The sequence below is a fragment of the Periplaneta americana genome, chromosome 9 (genome assembly GCF_040183065.1).
Source record: "Periplaneta americana isolate PAMFEO1 chromosome 9, P.americana_PAMFEO1_priV1, whole genome shotgun sequence".
Classification (NCBI taxonomy): Eukaryota; Metazoa; Arthropoda; class Insecta; order Blattodea; family Blattidae; genus Periplaneta; species Periplaneta americana.
The window spans coordinates 137,174,288-137,189,261 of NC_091125.1; the positions used below are offsets into that span (position 1 = coordinate 137,174,288).

At 35.7% G+C, this 14,974-nt stretch overlaps 1 protein-coding gene across 2 annotated transcripts in view; it reads right to left on the reverse strand.

The window, feature by feature from the left end:
• Positions 1-14,974, reverse strand: part of LOC138706544 (polyhomeotic-like protein 1) — a 366,549-nt gene that overhangs the window by 90,466 nt on the left and 261,109 nt on the right. For both annotated transcript variants that reach the window (XM_069835973.1, XM_069835972.1), the window contains exons 5-6: positions 11,774-12,016; positions 2,490-2,618 (exon numbers count right to left, since the gene is read on the reverse strand). In XM_069835973.1, coding sequence (XP_069692074.1) covers positions 2,490-2,618; positions 11,774-12,016 — 372 coding nt within the window. The remainder of the gene's footprint in view (positions 1-2,489; positions 2,619-11,773; positions 12,017-14,974) is intronic.

Sequence of the window (14,974 nt, forward strand, 5' to 3'; positions counted from 1 at the left end):
GATACATAAGCATCTTCAGGGACAGCAGATGCAGTTTCTCAATTGATAACGCACAAGGATGTATGCAAGGGGAGGAGGGTTACTGGGTTTGAACCTCCCTTGAACTTTTAGAAAAAATGACATATTTAGATCTGAGTATGTTTTATATCCAAAATCGTTTTCCCTTCTCTAATTTTTCACTGTCCGAGTAACAAAATCTACATCGACATAAGGCATAGTCCTCCTATCCCTCCTTCAATGTAATTCCTGTGCTTGGTGCTGTGGCACGTTCGAATTATAACAGTGCTGTCTTTATTACAGAGAGACCTACTGCCTAGTACCAACCTTGTAATAAAATGAAGCTGACACAATATGAAATTTAACTTGTGTTGAAACATATTGAAAAGGTTGTTCTGACAGTTCTGCAGTGCAGATGTTGTTAAATATTGTGCACTGTCGATTTTAAACTCATTTTAAGAGCAGTATTCACCCATTTGTTAGTTTGAGTTCTGACTTTATTGTGAAACGTTCATTTAACATTTTTTTTTACATTTGATAGTTCATATTTTTAATATAAACTTCACATTACCGTTCCAGTTCTTTGATATGCCTAAGCGACAACAAAGCTCAAACAAGTTTTTAGCAAAAAAAGTCGTGTAGTGATTCTCGCGAGGTTAGTGAAAATTGGACAATGTTTCTTCACAGCCGCAGTGTGACGATGTTGTCACAAACATTCTTCCCGGAACTAGTTTCACATCCCCCCGTGAAAACTAATCTGATGATAATGATAATAACAATAATAATAATAATACACAAAATTTTAAATACCAATAATGTAAATTATAAACAATTTTAATAATGACAAAATTTTGTGTATGCCACTGAAAACGTCAATCAAGAATTGATTGTGAACTGCAACTCTTCGCTGATATTAGACAAACCACCTCTGCTTCAATCTCTAAGGAATAATATAAGTTCATACTCATTAGCATTCATAAGGTTACAGAAAACGTAAACATTATTTTCATTCATTAGTACATAGTAATCGACATGTTTTGCACTTTTTAAGAACATATTTGCATGCATATTGAGTAGTCTTTTAGGGCATGAACATTGGGCCCTACTAATGACATTCTGCAAAGAGGGAGATCTGCAATGACAAATGAATGTAGCTGTGAAATTATTCAAAATTATTTCAATTAATTCAGTGGTGTTACGAAACACTGTGGTAATGAACACATAGCTGTCTAAAGTTCACGGACATCTCTGTAGCTTTAGTGTGAAGATTCTAGATATATTATTTATTATTATTAATAGCGACTGAAGAGGTTGAAGTGGACATCTGCACCAGGTTCTCTTTCGCCTATACAGGAATGATCGATTATTGTGATTTTACTACTGACTGACCTCACAGGAATGACCGATTATTGTGATTTTCTACTGACTGACTTCAATGTCAACCAGTTGCAAAAATTACGTGTTCATAATTCTTGTATTCACTTCGTCTGCGATATCCGTCGTGCTGACCACATTACCCCATTCTTCCAAACTCTAAACTGGCTACAGCTTAACGAACGTAGAAATTTTCATTCTCTTGTTCTCCTTTTCCAAGTCCTTCACACTTCTACACCTAGCTACCTTGCCTCCCGTTTCAGTTACCTGTCATCATATCATAATCTCTCCACACGCACGCAAAATAGCCGCATACTAGCCATGCCAACACATAAGACATCATCGTATTAATCATCATACACAATCTCGCTCTCGCACTTGTGGAATACCCTGCCCAGTGACATCAGAGACTGTCGGAATTTAGTAGCGGTCAAAAGCAAGCTTATTAAGCATTTTCTTACTGCGTAGAGTGGGTTTAATTTGTACTTAATCAATAAAAGAAATGCTTCTCTCTTCTTAACTTTTACAATAAACTGTCTAGCTTTTAATCAGTTAATATTTTAGTACTTTGATTTTTATTGTATCTGTAAATTTAATATTAATTGTAATTATAATTGTAACTGTATTCTTAATATTGTAGTTGTAATCCCCTGGTAGAGGGGAAGAGAAGGCCTGATGGCCTTATCTCTACCAGGTTAAATAAATAAATAATAATAAATAAATAATATATACATATATGGAGATAGATCACGTGATATTTTAGTCTCATTTAGCTTCTACATTGCAATGTAAAGTTTTAACACTTCTCATGAAATACCGTGTATTTGCCCTCAGTTTTTTAATCAATCTCGTAATATATCACTCAGTTCTGAAAAAACATACATTTGTTGAGAGAAACAGACACAAAGTGAATTAGTGTTGTGGAGACACAAGAGGTACATTACCTGCAAAAACGAGCTCTCCTGTGCACCAGCACCAGGTTCGGGCGGTTATTCCTCGACATGCAAATATGACACGGCCATAAAAAAATTCTCAGTGAGTAATAAATCATATATATCCACCCATTTTGCAACATTTGTCAATAAAATCTTCAGTACTTAAGACAACAGTATACTCACATGTATTGAGGAAGGATTCATTCCAGCGGGATGCAATTGCAGGTTACTGGGCATCAGAAGCTGCCCCTGGGTGTTGTACAGCTGCTGCAGGTACGTAGGGTTTTGGAGAGGCTGCTGGATGACTTGGACCTGTAACAGTTTTCCAATATACTCAAAATTATTTTCCCCATTATGAAATGTACAGCTGACGGAGAGCTCAAACAAAAGTAGCATTATACTACAAAATCAACTTGGACAATAATTACACACAATGCATATTTTGTTGGTATGTAAACCATTAATTGATAGAGAAGATAGTCTTTTCAAGGAACATTGTATGAGTATTCTAAGTTCTATAGCTCAAAATGAGGAGTAATGGCTAAGGACCACGGGACGAATGACATACACCTTTTTGAATGTACTATAATTAATGAAGTTAGTATCATTCCTCTCATTACAAAAAAGAAAACAATCGCCATATGTTGCATTTAATATGAGAACGAAATAAAAATGCTGGAATTAAAAATTGGATTAGGCCGAAGTAAGGCATCTAGTGACAGAAAAAACCGTGTTAGTGCAGATCTTTCCCATGACTGCAAGCTAATCTTCATTCCATTCAAGGCGACTCCGCATGTAAACAAATGCACGTGTCTGAATCCCATTCTATTCGCTGCAGGACAAAGAACTTCTTTATGGAGCCTAGAATTCTAAGCTAATTAGTTCCCAGTCTGAAAACACAACCTGTTTCACATTTTCGAAGACTTAAGAGAAAACTTGCTGTTTTTCTAAACACAATGAGGCGTGATAAAATGGCATGCAGCTGATCACCACTCACAATATAACTCAAATTCAGAAGATGGGGGCCATAGGAACTAATTAGCATCGGGCACAGAAGGATTTTGCCTTATATTTGTTGATATGTGGAGTCATCTTGTATGGAATAAAGATTATATAGAGGATCCGGAAATTTCGTCACCATAGACATGGCCATTGGTCTATTTTTTCACCCATCACTATTTCTATACCAGACATTACATCATCTATTACATTTTTGTCACCAGACTTATTCCACCCAGGAGGTTTACAGGCCTTCAGAGTAATTAGAAGAACATAATAACGACTTTAGGGCCCAATTTAATTCACTGATCGCCCTTACTTTTGTGTACGAGGCTCATGTAGAGGCTGCATTTGACATTTTACGAACTCCTATCGACAATGACTTAAATATTGTATTTGACTATGTCGAAGAATTATGTAAAGGGACCTACATGTAAATGAGGCAGACAGCAGCCAATGTTTCCACCTGCAACATGTAACTATTATCAAAGAGCTTTACGAAATCTTCCAAGAACAACTAACACTTGTGAGACAAGGCATAGGTGCCTGAATACATTAATGGGCAAGCTTCACCCATCACTGTGTGAAATAGCCAGAATTCATACAGATACTGAAAGGTTGGAGGCAGAATATTCGCCTCCCTTCAAGAAGAGAAAATATAATAACTTCGATGCCAGAATTTCAAGAACTGTTAACAAATATGCAGACTACAAAGCCAAAAGCGAAGTGCTGGCATATCTGAGAGGAAGTAGCCACAATATTGCTGGAAATTTTGAAATGTATATAGCATACAGAATCTGTAAAATGCGGCAATGGTGGAAGAATAACTAAATTTTAAGCAGTTACACCAGCAGTAGCAGCTGGTGGTCAAAATAATGAGTGTGCTACAATCTCTATATCGGCCTACTGTAGAGGCCTACACTTATGTATTTATCTTAATTTGGAATCTCGTCTAGTGATGAAATATGAAGTCCATACGACGTTCTTTCGTACTGCAGAACTTGTCATTTGGTGTTAAACCCCTCCATCTTGGACATCATACTCTTTTCTATTGACAGTATTGCAAGAGCAGTGAGACGATCCTGGGACACAGTGTTCCTTAAAAACGTTTTTATGCATTTCAAGGAAGAAGAACATATTTCTGGCTCAGCAATGGTCATTGGTGTTGTAACCAAAATATTTAACAACTTCGATACTTCACAGAATGGATCCTGTAAATTGTTGGATACTATGTATTGTGACAACTGAACAGCCATTTATATTTCGGAAGTCAGGTCTTCCGTATAGAAATCCAACTTGTATCTGGAACACTCTTTTGTTCAGTATAGTATAGCTGTTGACAGCAACTTCAACTGGTAGATGGCAGCAGCAGTCGGACACTTGAATTACCAAATACATTGTACATAGTTCCGAATTCTTCCACAAACAAGCATTCTTTCGTTACGCTTTACTTTTGCAATCTCCAAGCTGTGTTGTGCTGAAGCTGACTACAGCACTTTCCCGCGTAAAAATAGCCAATCGGAGCAGTGATTTCAGCTTCGCACATGCGAATAACTGTCTATATTTTTCATGTGGAGCTTAGAGTAGCACAACGAACCCCCTGAGGCACCAAAGAAGGCACGAAGACTAAACACTTCATAACGCGTCATGAACATAACCATGGGAAATTGTCAAATGACAGATCAAATACTATGGTGGTATTACAAATACATTATTTGAGCCAAAATTATCATTGTGCTGTAGCACTGTAGCACATAAGGACGGGCCGCCCCTGTACACCAGTGAAACCATTCGTACAGAAATCATTTCAATTTAAGAGATTATTATCTATAAAGCTTTTGCATATTCAAATATTATGTGTGGTGACAAAATCATAGTGATGACCATTACATCTGGTGACTAATTTTATACTTACGTATGACTTTTAAAGAATCTGAAAGTTCATTGCCGCCCTCACATAAGCCTGCCACCGATCCCTATCCTGAGCAAGATTAATCCAGTCTCTATTATCATATTCCACCTCCCTCAAATCCATTTTTATATTATCCTCCCATCTACGTCTCGGCCTCCCCAAAGGTCTTTTTCCCTCCGGTCTCCAAACTAACACTCTATATGTATTTCTAGATTTGCCCATACATGCTACATGCCCTGCCCATCTCAAACGTCTGGATTTAATATTCCTAATTATGTCAGGTGAAGAATACAATGTGTGCACTTCTGTGTTGTGTAACTTTCTCCATTCTACTGTAACTTTATCCCTCTTAGCCCCAAATATTTTCCTAAGAACCTTATTTTCAAACACCCTTAATCATGTTCCTCTCTCAAAGTGAGAGTCCAAGTTTATACTGGTGACGAAAATTCAAGTGACATAAAATCAGTGACCAAATGGAGTGATGACCAGGTTGGTGATTATGGAATTTCCTAATCCCACTACATAGTGGGGTTCTGGGCAAAGCAACTCGAAAAGATTTGAGTGAATTCTGCAGATACATGAAACTTATATTAAAAAAGGGACTGGGGAGGAGATGGTGGGGTTGTCTGGACGTAATACACAATGTAAGTCATTAGAAATGTATTTAGTGACTGTAAAGAGAGCTGAATACCGGAACTTCACTGGAAAAATTCGAATAAATCTGGTGATAAAAGTTTACTCTACTAGCAGTATCTTTAAGAAGCACCCTGAGCTAGCTATCCTCATATTTCGCCTTCTATTTAGTACTAAGTGACATCGCCGTTAATTGAAAATCTTGTAGGGTTTAATAATTTTCTTGATTTGTTTCTAAAAATTATTAAATAAAAAAAATAACAATATCTGTAAGAACATACTGTTACTATTAGAGAGAAGAATACTTTTATTATACACTGAAAGTCAATTTTACAGTTTTTTTTTTTTGTTGCGTGTTTTTAGTAATTTTTTTATTAAGTACTGAAAACTCAAAATATAGGTATATAACAATATTGGAATAATTTACACACGTGGAATCAAATTAAAAAGTGACAAGTAAGTTTTAGTTTCCAAATAATCAATCCGAATCAAGCAAGTGAAGTGGGTAGGCATTTGATACACACAGTTTCCAAGTAACTGATCTCTACAGTCTATATAACCATGATGGAAAGATTACATGATTCCTTAATCACCCTTATTTCTCTCTCTTTTTTTTAGCATCATGTGACATAGTACCCTATACTTTTCATTATTAAAAAAACACTGAAAATAAAACATGAGTATACAAACAGTTTTGCTGTCATCACCTGAACTTATTCAAAGACAACTTAAAAAAAAATATTTGAGGATGGGGTGAGGTAGCAGTCCTCACTAATCAGAATTTATTAAAAGAATAATGATCTCCTTCTGAAAAGTAATAAGGTATATTCCAACACTGTCTTATGTGAAATAGAATATGAAATTAATATACATGGAAAACATCAAGAGGAAGGAAAACAGGGCACGAGGAAACAAGAAAAAATATCCAAGGTGGTATGAAACTCTTTCGGCTAAAGATTCAGAAAGTAAGAAAGTAAGCTTGCAAATAATTCTCTAAAGTTCATTTAAGTTTAACTTCAGGCCTAGTTCATAATCTTTCCTGATGTCTTCTCATGTTCTTAAGCTATACGAGGCCTGTCTAAAATGTATCCGACCTTAAATTTTCCCGCGCAAAGTAGTGATTCTAAGGCGGCGCCACTGTGCACGGTGGAAGGAGGAACCGTAATGTGCATGCTTGAATTTTTTCACCGCATTCACTTGTGCCAGTCACTGGTTGGTGGTCGCCAAGTAAGGTGCTGTTCTAAGTGTTTGTCGGATTTAGTTTTCTCGCAAGATGACTGAACGAATTGAGCAAAGATACTGCATCAAATTTTGTCAAAAGCTTGGTGATTCTCAAAGTCAAACAATTCGTAAGATTCAGCAGGTGTTTGGGGAAGATGCGATGGGTGTAACACAAATTAAGGAATGGTTCAACCGATTCAAAGATGGCCGCACATCAGCGGAGAGTGAGCAGCGTTGTGGCAGGCCCCAAACTGCTCGGAGTGCAGCTGTTGTTGAGAGGGTGCGAAATTTAGTGATGGCAGATCACCGTGCGGGAGATTGCCGAAGAGGTTGGAGTGAGTAAAGATTCTGCACATGCAATTTTGCGTGATGATTTGAACATGAACCGAGTGGCTGCGAAATTCGTGCCCAAGTTGTTGTCCCTGGAACAAAAAGACCTCCGTCGTGACGTTGCACAGGACCTTCTGGACACCGCCAACACTGATCCTGGGTTTCTGAACACCGTGATAACTGGAGATGAGTCATGGGTGTATGGGTACGACCCAGAAACAAAAAGACAGTCGTCGCAATGGAAGCATCCCGAGTCTCCAAGGCTGAAGAAAGCGCGGCAGGTGCGAAGCAAAATCAAGGTGATGCTGACTGTTTTCTTTGATGTCCGTGGAATTGTGCATCACGAATACGCACCGGAAGGACAAACGGTGACAAAGGAGTACTATCACGATGTTCTCTGGCGACTCCGTGATGCAGTTCGGCGCAAAAGACCAGACATGTCGACGGCGAACAACTGGCACTTGCATCACGACAACGCCCCCGCACATTCATCCCAATTGATCCACACTTTCTTGGCCAAACATGGAATTACAACCGTTCGCCAACCTCCCTACTCTTCAGACCTGGCTCCTTGTGACTTCTGGTTGTTTCCAAAATTGAAGACACCACTGAAAGGATCCTGTTTTGAGAGTAGAGAAGAGATAATGCGGAACGCGACGACGGAGCTGAACACCATTCCAAAAGAAGACTTCCAGAGGTGTTTCCGGCAGTGGAAGGATCGGTGGGCTAAGTGTGTGCAAGCACAAGGGGCCTACTTTGAAGGGGATTAGGGTCCCAACCCCGTCAGGTATTTGAAATATTTTTTCTGGCCAAAGGTCGGATACTTTTTAGACAGGCCTCGTATATAAAGATATCTGCCTATAAATTTTTCTTTAAGTTTATATCGATAGAAAAATACGAAATAGAAGATGTCCCAGATAACCTAGATAGAAGAAACGAGAGTCATTTAAAAGAGTAACCTCTCTAGTATGAAGCATTTACCTGGAATTGAAGGAAGACTTGTCTTACCACATGATGCCGAACAAAACTACTCTCGAAGCTTCTAGGAATAAGTGTAGATAAAGTGCATAAAAATGATAATGACGAAATAGCGTGAGAGGAAAGAAAATATGGCTCTTTCTTGCAAATGTGAAGAAAATTGCAGAATTGATTGAGACGTCGAAATTAAAAACCAAGTCAGGTGTAACACACGAATTTATCTGAACATACATATAACCATAAATGTTAATTTTAATGACACGCTATCAACTGAAAGTTATAATGTATATTTGATTAGATTATTAAAATTAAGTCAAGATATGAAAACTCAATTCATGAAACTACCGTACACTTTACGATCTTTTTCAATTAGCACTGTTACAGGTCTATTATTTATTCCTTTAAGCATTACTTAATTCACATACACGAAATATTAACATTGAATTTTTAACTATCGCAAGGAATATAGTGGAACAATGGAATTGATTCCATAATACATTCCTCATCTATTGTGAAACTGCCACCTAAAACTTTTTCTCTTGTTTTATTTCATTCCCTTAATTTGTGTTCAGCTGTAGTGGATGTTCAGATATGTTGGGAATATTTCATTTCTATCTAAGTTTAAATTATAAAACTCATATTGTTCATAATGTTGACACCACCTGCCCTCATACAGGATTGTCAGATCTCAGACAAGAATAGAGGACAGTACCATATAAATAACTTAAGACGTGTAAATATCCTAAAACATTCCATGAAAAAATATTACTTTCTTCTCGAATCGGTTATAAAAAATGAATGCTCATTCTCTTGTATTTTACACATTCATATGCAGGATGAAATTTAACATTTATATTCGCCACTTCAAGTTGTTTTCTTTATAATATCTGTTCATCGTTCTAGTTTAGAAAGCTTTTCTTCTTCCCCCCATTTGGAAGCTTTAATAATCATTTTTTCTGTCCGAAAACTGTTATTCTTTTAATTTGTTTTATGTTCTTCTAAAAAATCCTTTCTCTAATCACTGTTCATCATTTATAAAAATGAGTGAGTGTGTGTTTGTTCAATTGCAGGCGTTAATGAAATTTAAATGCAAACGTTTCAGATTAATCTTTTTTCTTTCTGCAGTCTTCTGGAAAATCCTTTCTTAACCACGGTCCATAATTTGTCATGTTTATAAATACGGTTTTTCTACAGTTTGTAAAGATTTTCAATATCTATTCTGTTCATCATTTGCCAAGAAAATAATGCTGTAAATTTCCGTTAAGGTGTGAAAATATAAATTCGTAGTATATTTTCAGACTTGAACGACCTTGTGGTTACTCGTAACCTTTGTGTTAAAATTATGAAAATAAAATTGAGTAATCATGCATTTTTCTTTATAACTTTTACAATCCGATGTATTACTGAATCCTGAACTTCAATAATAGAAAAAGAAAGAGAACATAAATTAAGCAAGAGAAGAGACATATCTGTTCAATAACTTTCATAGGTACATAGGTCAGAACATGAGTGTCAGTCCCCGAAGAAATATTGCAAATAATGCATAATACATAATTTTTATCAACTTATAAAATTAATAAGGTTAGCAAGATTAGTTATTTAGTTAGAGATTAGTAGCGATAAATTTAATTTGAGTGATTTACAAGTAAGCAAATCTAAATGAATGGCGTGTTTGATGGCTGGAAGGGAAATCGACCTGGTATTACCTGGAATTCACATGCCATTTCCCATCTGAGCCAATGTTCTAGTCAGACCTAGATTTACATAAACGTAGAAGACCTGCCCATTCTTCCAGAAATATATACTACTCTAATAATACTGACAGGAACTTCTTGTTTAAAATCTCTTTTAAACTATATCAGCTATAATGAAATGATGAAATGACAGACAAATGGAGCTAGTCTGTGAATCGAACTTCTGTCTCTTTGGTAAGAATCCGTCAGCCGAGAGAGCTGCGATTTGATCATAATTAGAAATAGTGGGTACAGACTCTGTTATTGTCTGTGCAGTAAATTTGGCATCAATAATATGCTTCTGTTATATAGCAATTTATAACATCTTGCGAGTTTCTAAAGTTTTGTTTAGTTTAATTTCCTTTCATTTATTTTTAATTTTCTATTACGCAGTCGATACGAAATGAACAAGAATATTTCCTCATACTTTCAAATAGAGAGTCTGGTTCAATATTACACAACTCTGAAAACTGAGATGATGAATAACTTTATACTCCTAAGGATATGTGTGGAGAATGACATGGTCTCCATATCATTTCCGTTAAATCTGATAAGCAGAATAAATATGCATTACAAAAAAGTTGTTGGTTTTATCAGCAGTTACTAAAATAATTTGTTTTAACACAAGAGTTGAAATTATTTCTTAATAACAGTCACTGCACACAGTTTCGTCTCTGTTCATTAACCATCTTCAATGTTGGTGATATAGTGAAAGTATGAGGCTAAATCTTCATTCTGCACAAGTATTATATTGTATTGTATGTGGCATTATTAATATAAAAATCATATTTTGCTACATTATTTGTATAAGATGCATGCAACAGGAAAAACTTCTTTCAAGGTTCCCCAAAAGTTAGAGAAATTGAACATACAATATTTGTGCTCTAAGCCGTTTAAAATACAAGAAAATGAGGTCTTCTTCTTCTTCACCTTTATGAATTTTAAGTGTCAGAGTAGCCTAGTTCTATCCATTTATCCCATTCTGATCTATCCACGCACAATTTCTTCATATTCAGCACTGCATTCCAATGCTTCTGTCCAATTGTTTCGATCCTATCCTCCCATTTAATACGGAATCTTCATCACTCTGTTCTTCATTTCACTTGCATCTGTTCGGTTTTCCCTCTCTTCCCATTCTTTTAAGATGATCATACCACTTGAAATGACAGTCCTAAAACCACTTTCATCACTTTCTTCTGTGCAGCCTCTTCTCGCCTTCTCTCATTTCGAATTCTCTTTTTTCCAGTTTTTCCTACTGTTCGCCTCACACATTTCATCTCCATGACAAAAATCTTCTCAAATACTTGTCCTGTAGAGCCAGACTTTCCGTACCATGATCAGGACCATGATTGCATTGTACAGGTATATTTTTGTTTTAACACTGATCTCAGTTTTTCCTACAATAGTATTGTTAAGAAAATCTCAGAAAGTAAAAATATATGATCTAATTAGGAAATGCACAAAATCTGGTTCCTTATTAGAAAGAAAGATCCTTTCCCTATTGTTTTTCTTTTTTTTTAGGAACTGTAAATCTACAATATAGACAGATAATTCAATACATTCTTTTGGAAGAAAATGAGCAGGTCTTGTGTAACACTTGCAGGTCTGATCTTCTAATTTAAAACAATTTAATCCGTTAAAAGTCTCACGGGGTGACTCACCCGGCCATGTCCCCATTCAGAGACCTGCTGCATCTGGGCAGAATGGGGCACTCCTGGGTGTTGGGCCAAGGGTTGAGGTGTGGGGGGTGGCATGGGATGCTGCAGGGGCTGGTGCAACGTTGACATGGTGGTGATAGTGGTGGTACCCGACTGGGAGGGCATGGGAGCCGGGGCCGGGGCTATCGCTGGTGGGGTCTGCATGGTTGCTGCCACCTGTTGCTGAGCCTGTTGCTGCTGCTGTTGCTGTTGGTAAACAACACACAAGAGTCAGCCATAACTAAAACAAGCATACATTCAGATTAGCGATCTCAAACTGACCGAATAAGCAGAGCTGGAACTTGGGCACTCAGCACCCAAACAAAATTAAACATTTGCTAACAATAACCCGTAAAAAAAAAAAAAAAAAAAAAAAAAAAAAAGGAACAGAAGAAATTCATATTTCTTCTTAATAACATGTTTCAAAATTCAATTTTACAAACACATACAGTGAAACCTCTCCTTACGGACACCTCCAAGATACGGACACTCCTCATATACCGACATATTTTTATGTCCCAACTGAAATAATATTGAAATAATGATAAATTTAACTCTCGTTTACGGACACTCTCAGACACGGACACGGACAGCTGTTTCACAGTCATAAAGTTTGCTTTACCTCCTGACTGCGGACAGAACTTGGATTTCAAGACCTAATGTGTTACAATAATGGGAAATATAGTTTTGATAACTGTGCAGAAATTCCTTAACATGAAACACAACATAATGGTCTCGTAGGCTACCACTAGCCTAGCCGACTACCCCGTGTTGGCTAGAAGCGGGTGGATAAACAAAGTCATAAACTTTAACCTGACTGAAGGGTCCAATGTTTCCGCGATCGTGAAATTGTATTCGACACATGATAGGATTAATAGGATTATTCTCTTCATTTCAATCAGTTCGAGAGACATGGCACCTGAACGTAAAGGTTAAGTTGAAAACTGTAAATAACAGTACTGCATAACTGTAGACCTAGAATAAAATTGCATGGCACAGTACTGTATTTTCCTTTTTCGGTCTTATCTACTGTAGTTCAGAGTTGCAAAGAATTTACTGTAGTACACTATACTGTATTTAGAATTTAACTACAGTAATACATTTCATTTAAAGCGTGAAGGGATACATAATGCATATTATAAATTTACTGTTAGATTGGGGAGCCTCCCTCCCAATAAAGGACACCTCCCAGATGCGGACAGATTGTTACATCCCTTCGATGTCCGTAAATGAGAGGTTTCACTGTAATTGATTGCTAATAACAAAAACGAAGTTTCAACAAAATTGACGTAACTTTTAATTTATAATTCACAAAATCTGCAAATTAGTAAGTTTTTCAAATAATAGTAAAAATAGAGTGAAATTAATTTTGACGTGCGGTTATCCAGATATTTTAAATGTGCTATATTTTTCTGCTTTGAGATTTCAGTAAATTAATACAAATTTAAATATCCGTCAATGAAGGTAATAGAACACATTTTATTATTTTGACAATTAGAAACGAAAGTAAAAAATATACATAGATGAACACACATTTATCTGGTTCTGTATTTCACAATTTTCTTTTTTATTTTTATGGGTAAATAGGGGTGTGATTTTTTGGTATTAATGGCATACGTGACATGTGTTTAAAAGCTTAATTTTATTCATGGAAAATGCTAATTCCTTAGTGAAAGTCCAAAATTAAGCGAAATATATTCGGGAAATTGATATAAATCCACGAAATTACTTAAAAATCATGATATTTTCAATAAAAACCAGATTTTATGGGAAACTCGCATGAAAAATAATTATTTCTTCCAAATAAAACGTGAAAATTTTCTTTGTTAGAAAATATACATGACCATTTCTATATATTTGATCGTTCAGCATTAATGCGTGTAGCATCTGGCAAAGATGTGAGCATAGTTTCAGGGACTACTTCCAGGGGGCAGCACAAGCAGACAAAGGTCATTTCTCTTTCCCACAGCTACTGGCTTCTGAGATCAAGAATGCAGTACTGTCATCTCATCACAGTCGAATTAAATTGAGTTATGAATTTAATTAATGATTATTATCTGTTAGTTTCAAAGAGATTGTTTTATTATTGAAACAGAGTATTTTATTATTTTAAGTTTCTTTAGGGTGCGAAATATGCACGAAATTGCTTGTTTTTTTACGAAATATTCACCGAAATTAAACCATTTTAATCACCGAAATCAAGATAAAATAATCACCATAAAATCACACCCCTATGGATAAATTAAGACACGTCATGTGAACTGGTAAATACTGTAGAAATATTTGAGGCCATACTTTCGTTCTTATGAAGTATTGAGAATGCATATTTTGAAGTGAAGAGTTTTAACTTAATTGCAACTGAAAACGAAAGAAACAAAATTTAAAACTAAACACAATATAACAAACAAATACCTTGTCCCAGCTCTGTATATGAAAATTAATTACTTTAATTCAATAATTTGTGCATATTGAATTTGTAAGTTTGTGTCTTTAGAATGCAATCATTCACATAAGAAACAGCCACAATTAGGCTATAAGCACTCTGAACCGGAAATGGAGTAATAAATGATTTCTGAACTCAATAAAATTTAGGCACAACAATTTAGTAAAATCAATCAAAAATAATATACAGTAATGTAACACATTTTTCTGAAACAAGTAAAATTTAGAATATTTTGGCTCATTTCGAAATAATTATCTATCCTGAAAGTGGCAAAACTTCGTAACTTCAAATCAATAACACAATGGAGATGTAAGTTACAAATGTGCGATTTTTGTTTGTTTTTTCATATGCTACATGAAGACAAAAACACTTTATGTACGGCATATTATATAATCTGAATATTGGAATAGTGTGTCTAATTTTGTAGTTTTTTTGTACACTTGTAAATGTGACATACATTTTTATAGGAACACTTTCAGTGTGTTATGAAACTTCAATAAGCTGGCTAATAAATCTACTTTCTGTAAAGTACTTTAAAATTATACAACACTGGGTATCTAACACAATTTTAAAATACAATAACATAAAACTTTTATGGCTTTGTTGAAGTGTAATGGAAGTCATAAGTTAATTTGCACAAAATAACTTCCGATTTTAGTTTTAAAAGCAAAGAAGACTAGGTACTACATTTTAATGAAACATTTACCAATCTTTCTGTTGTG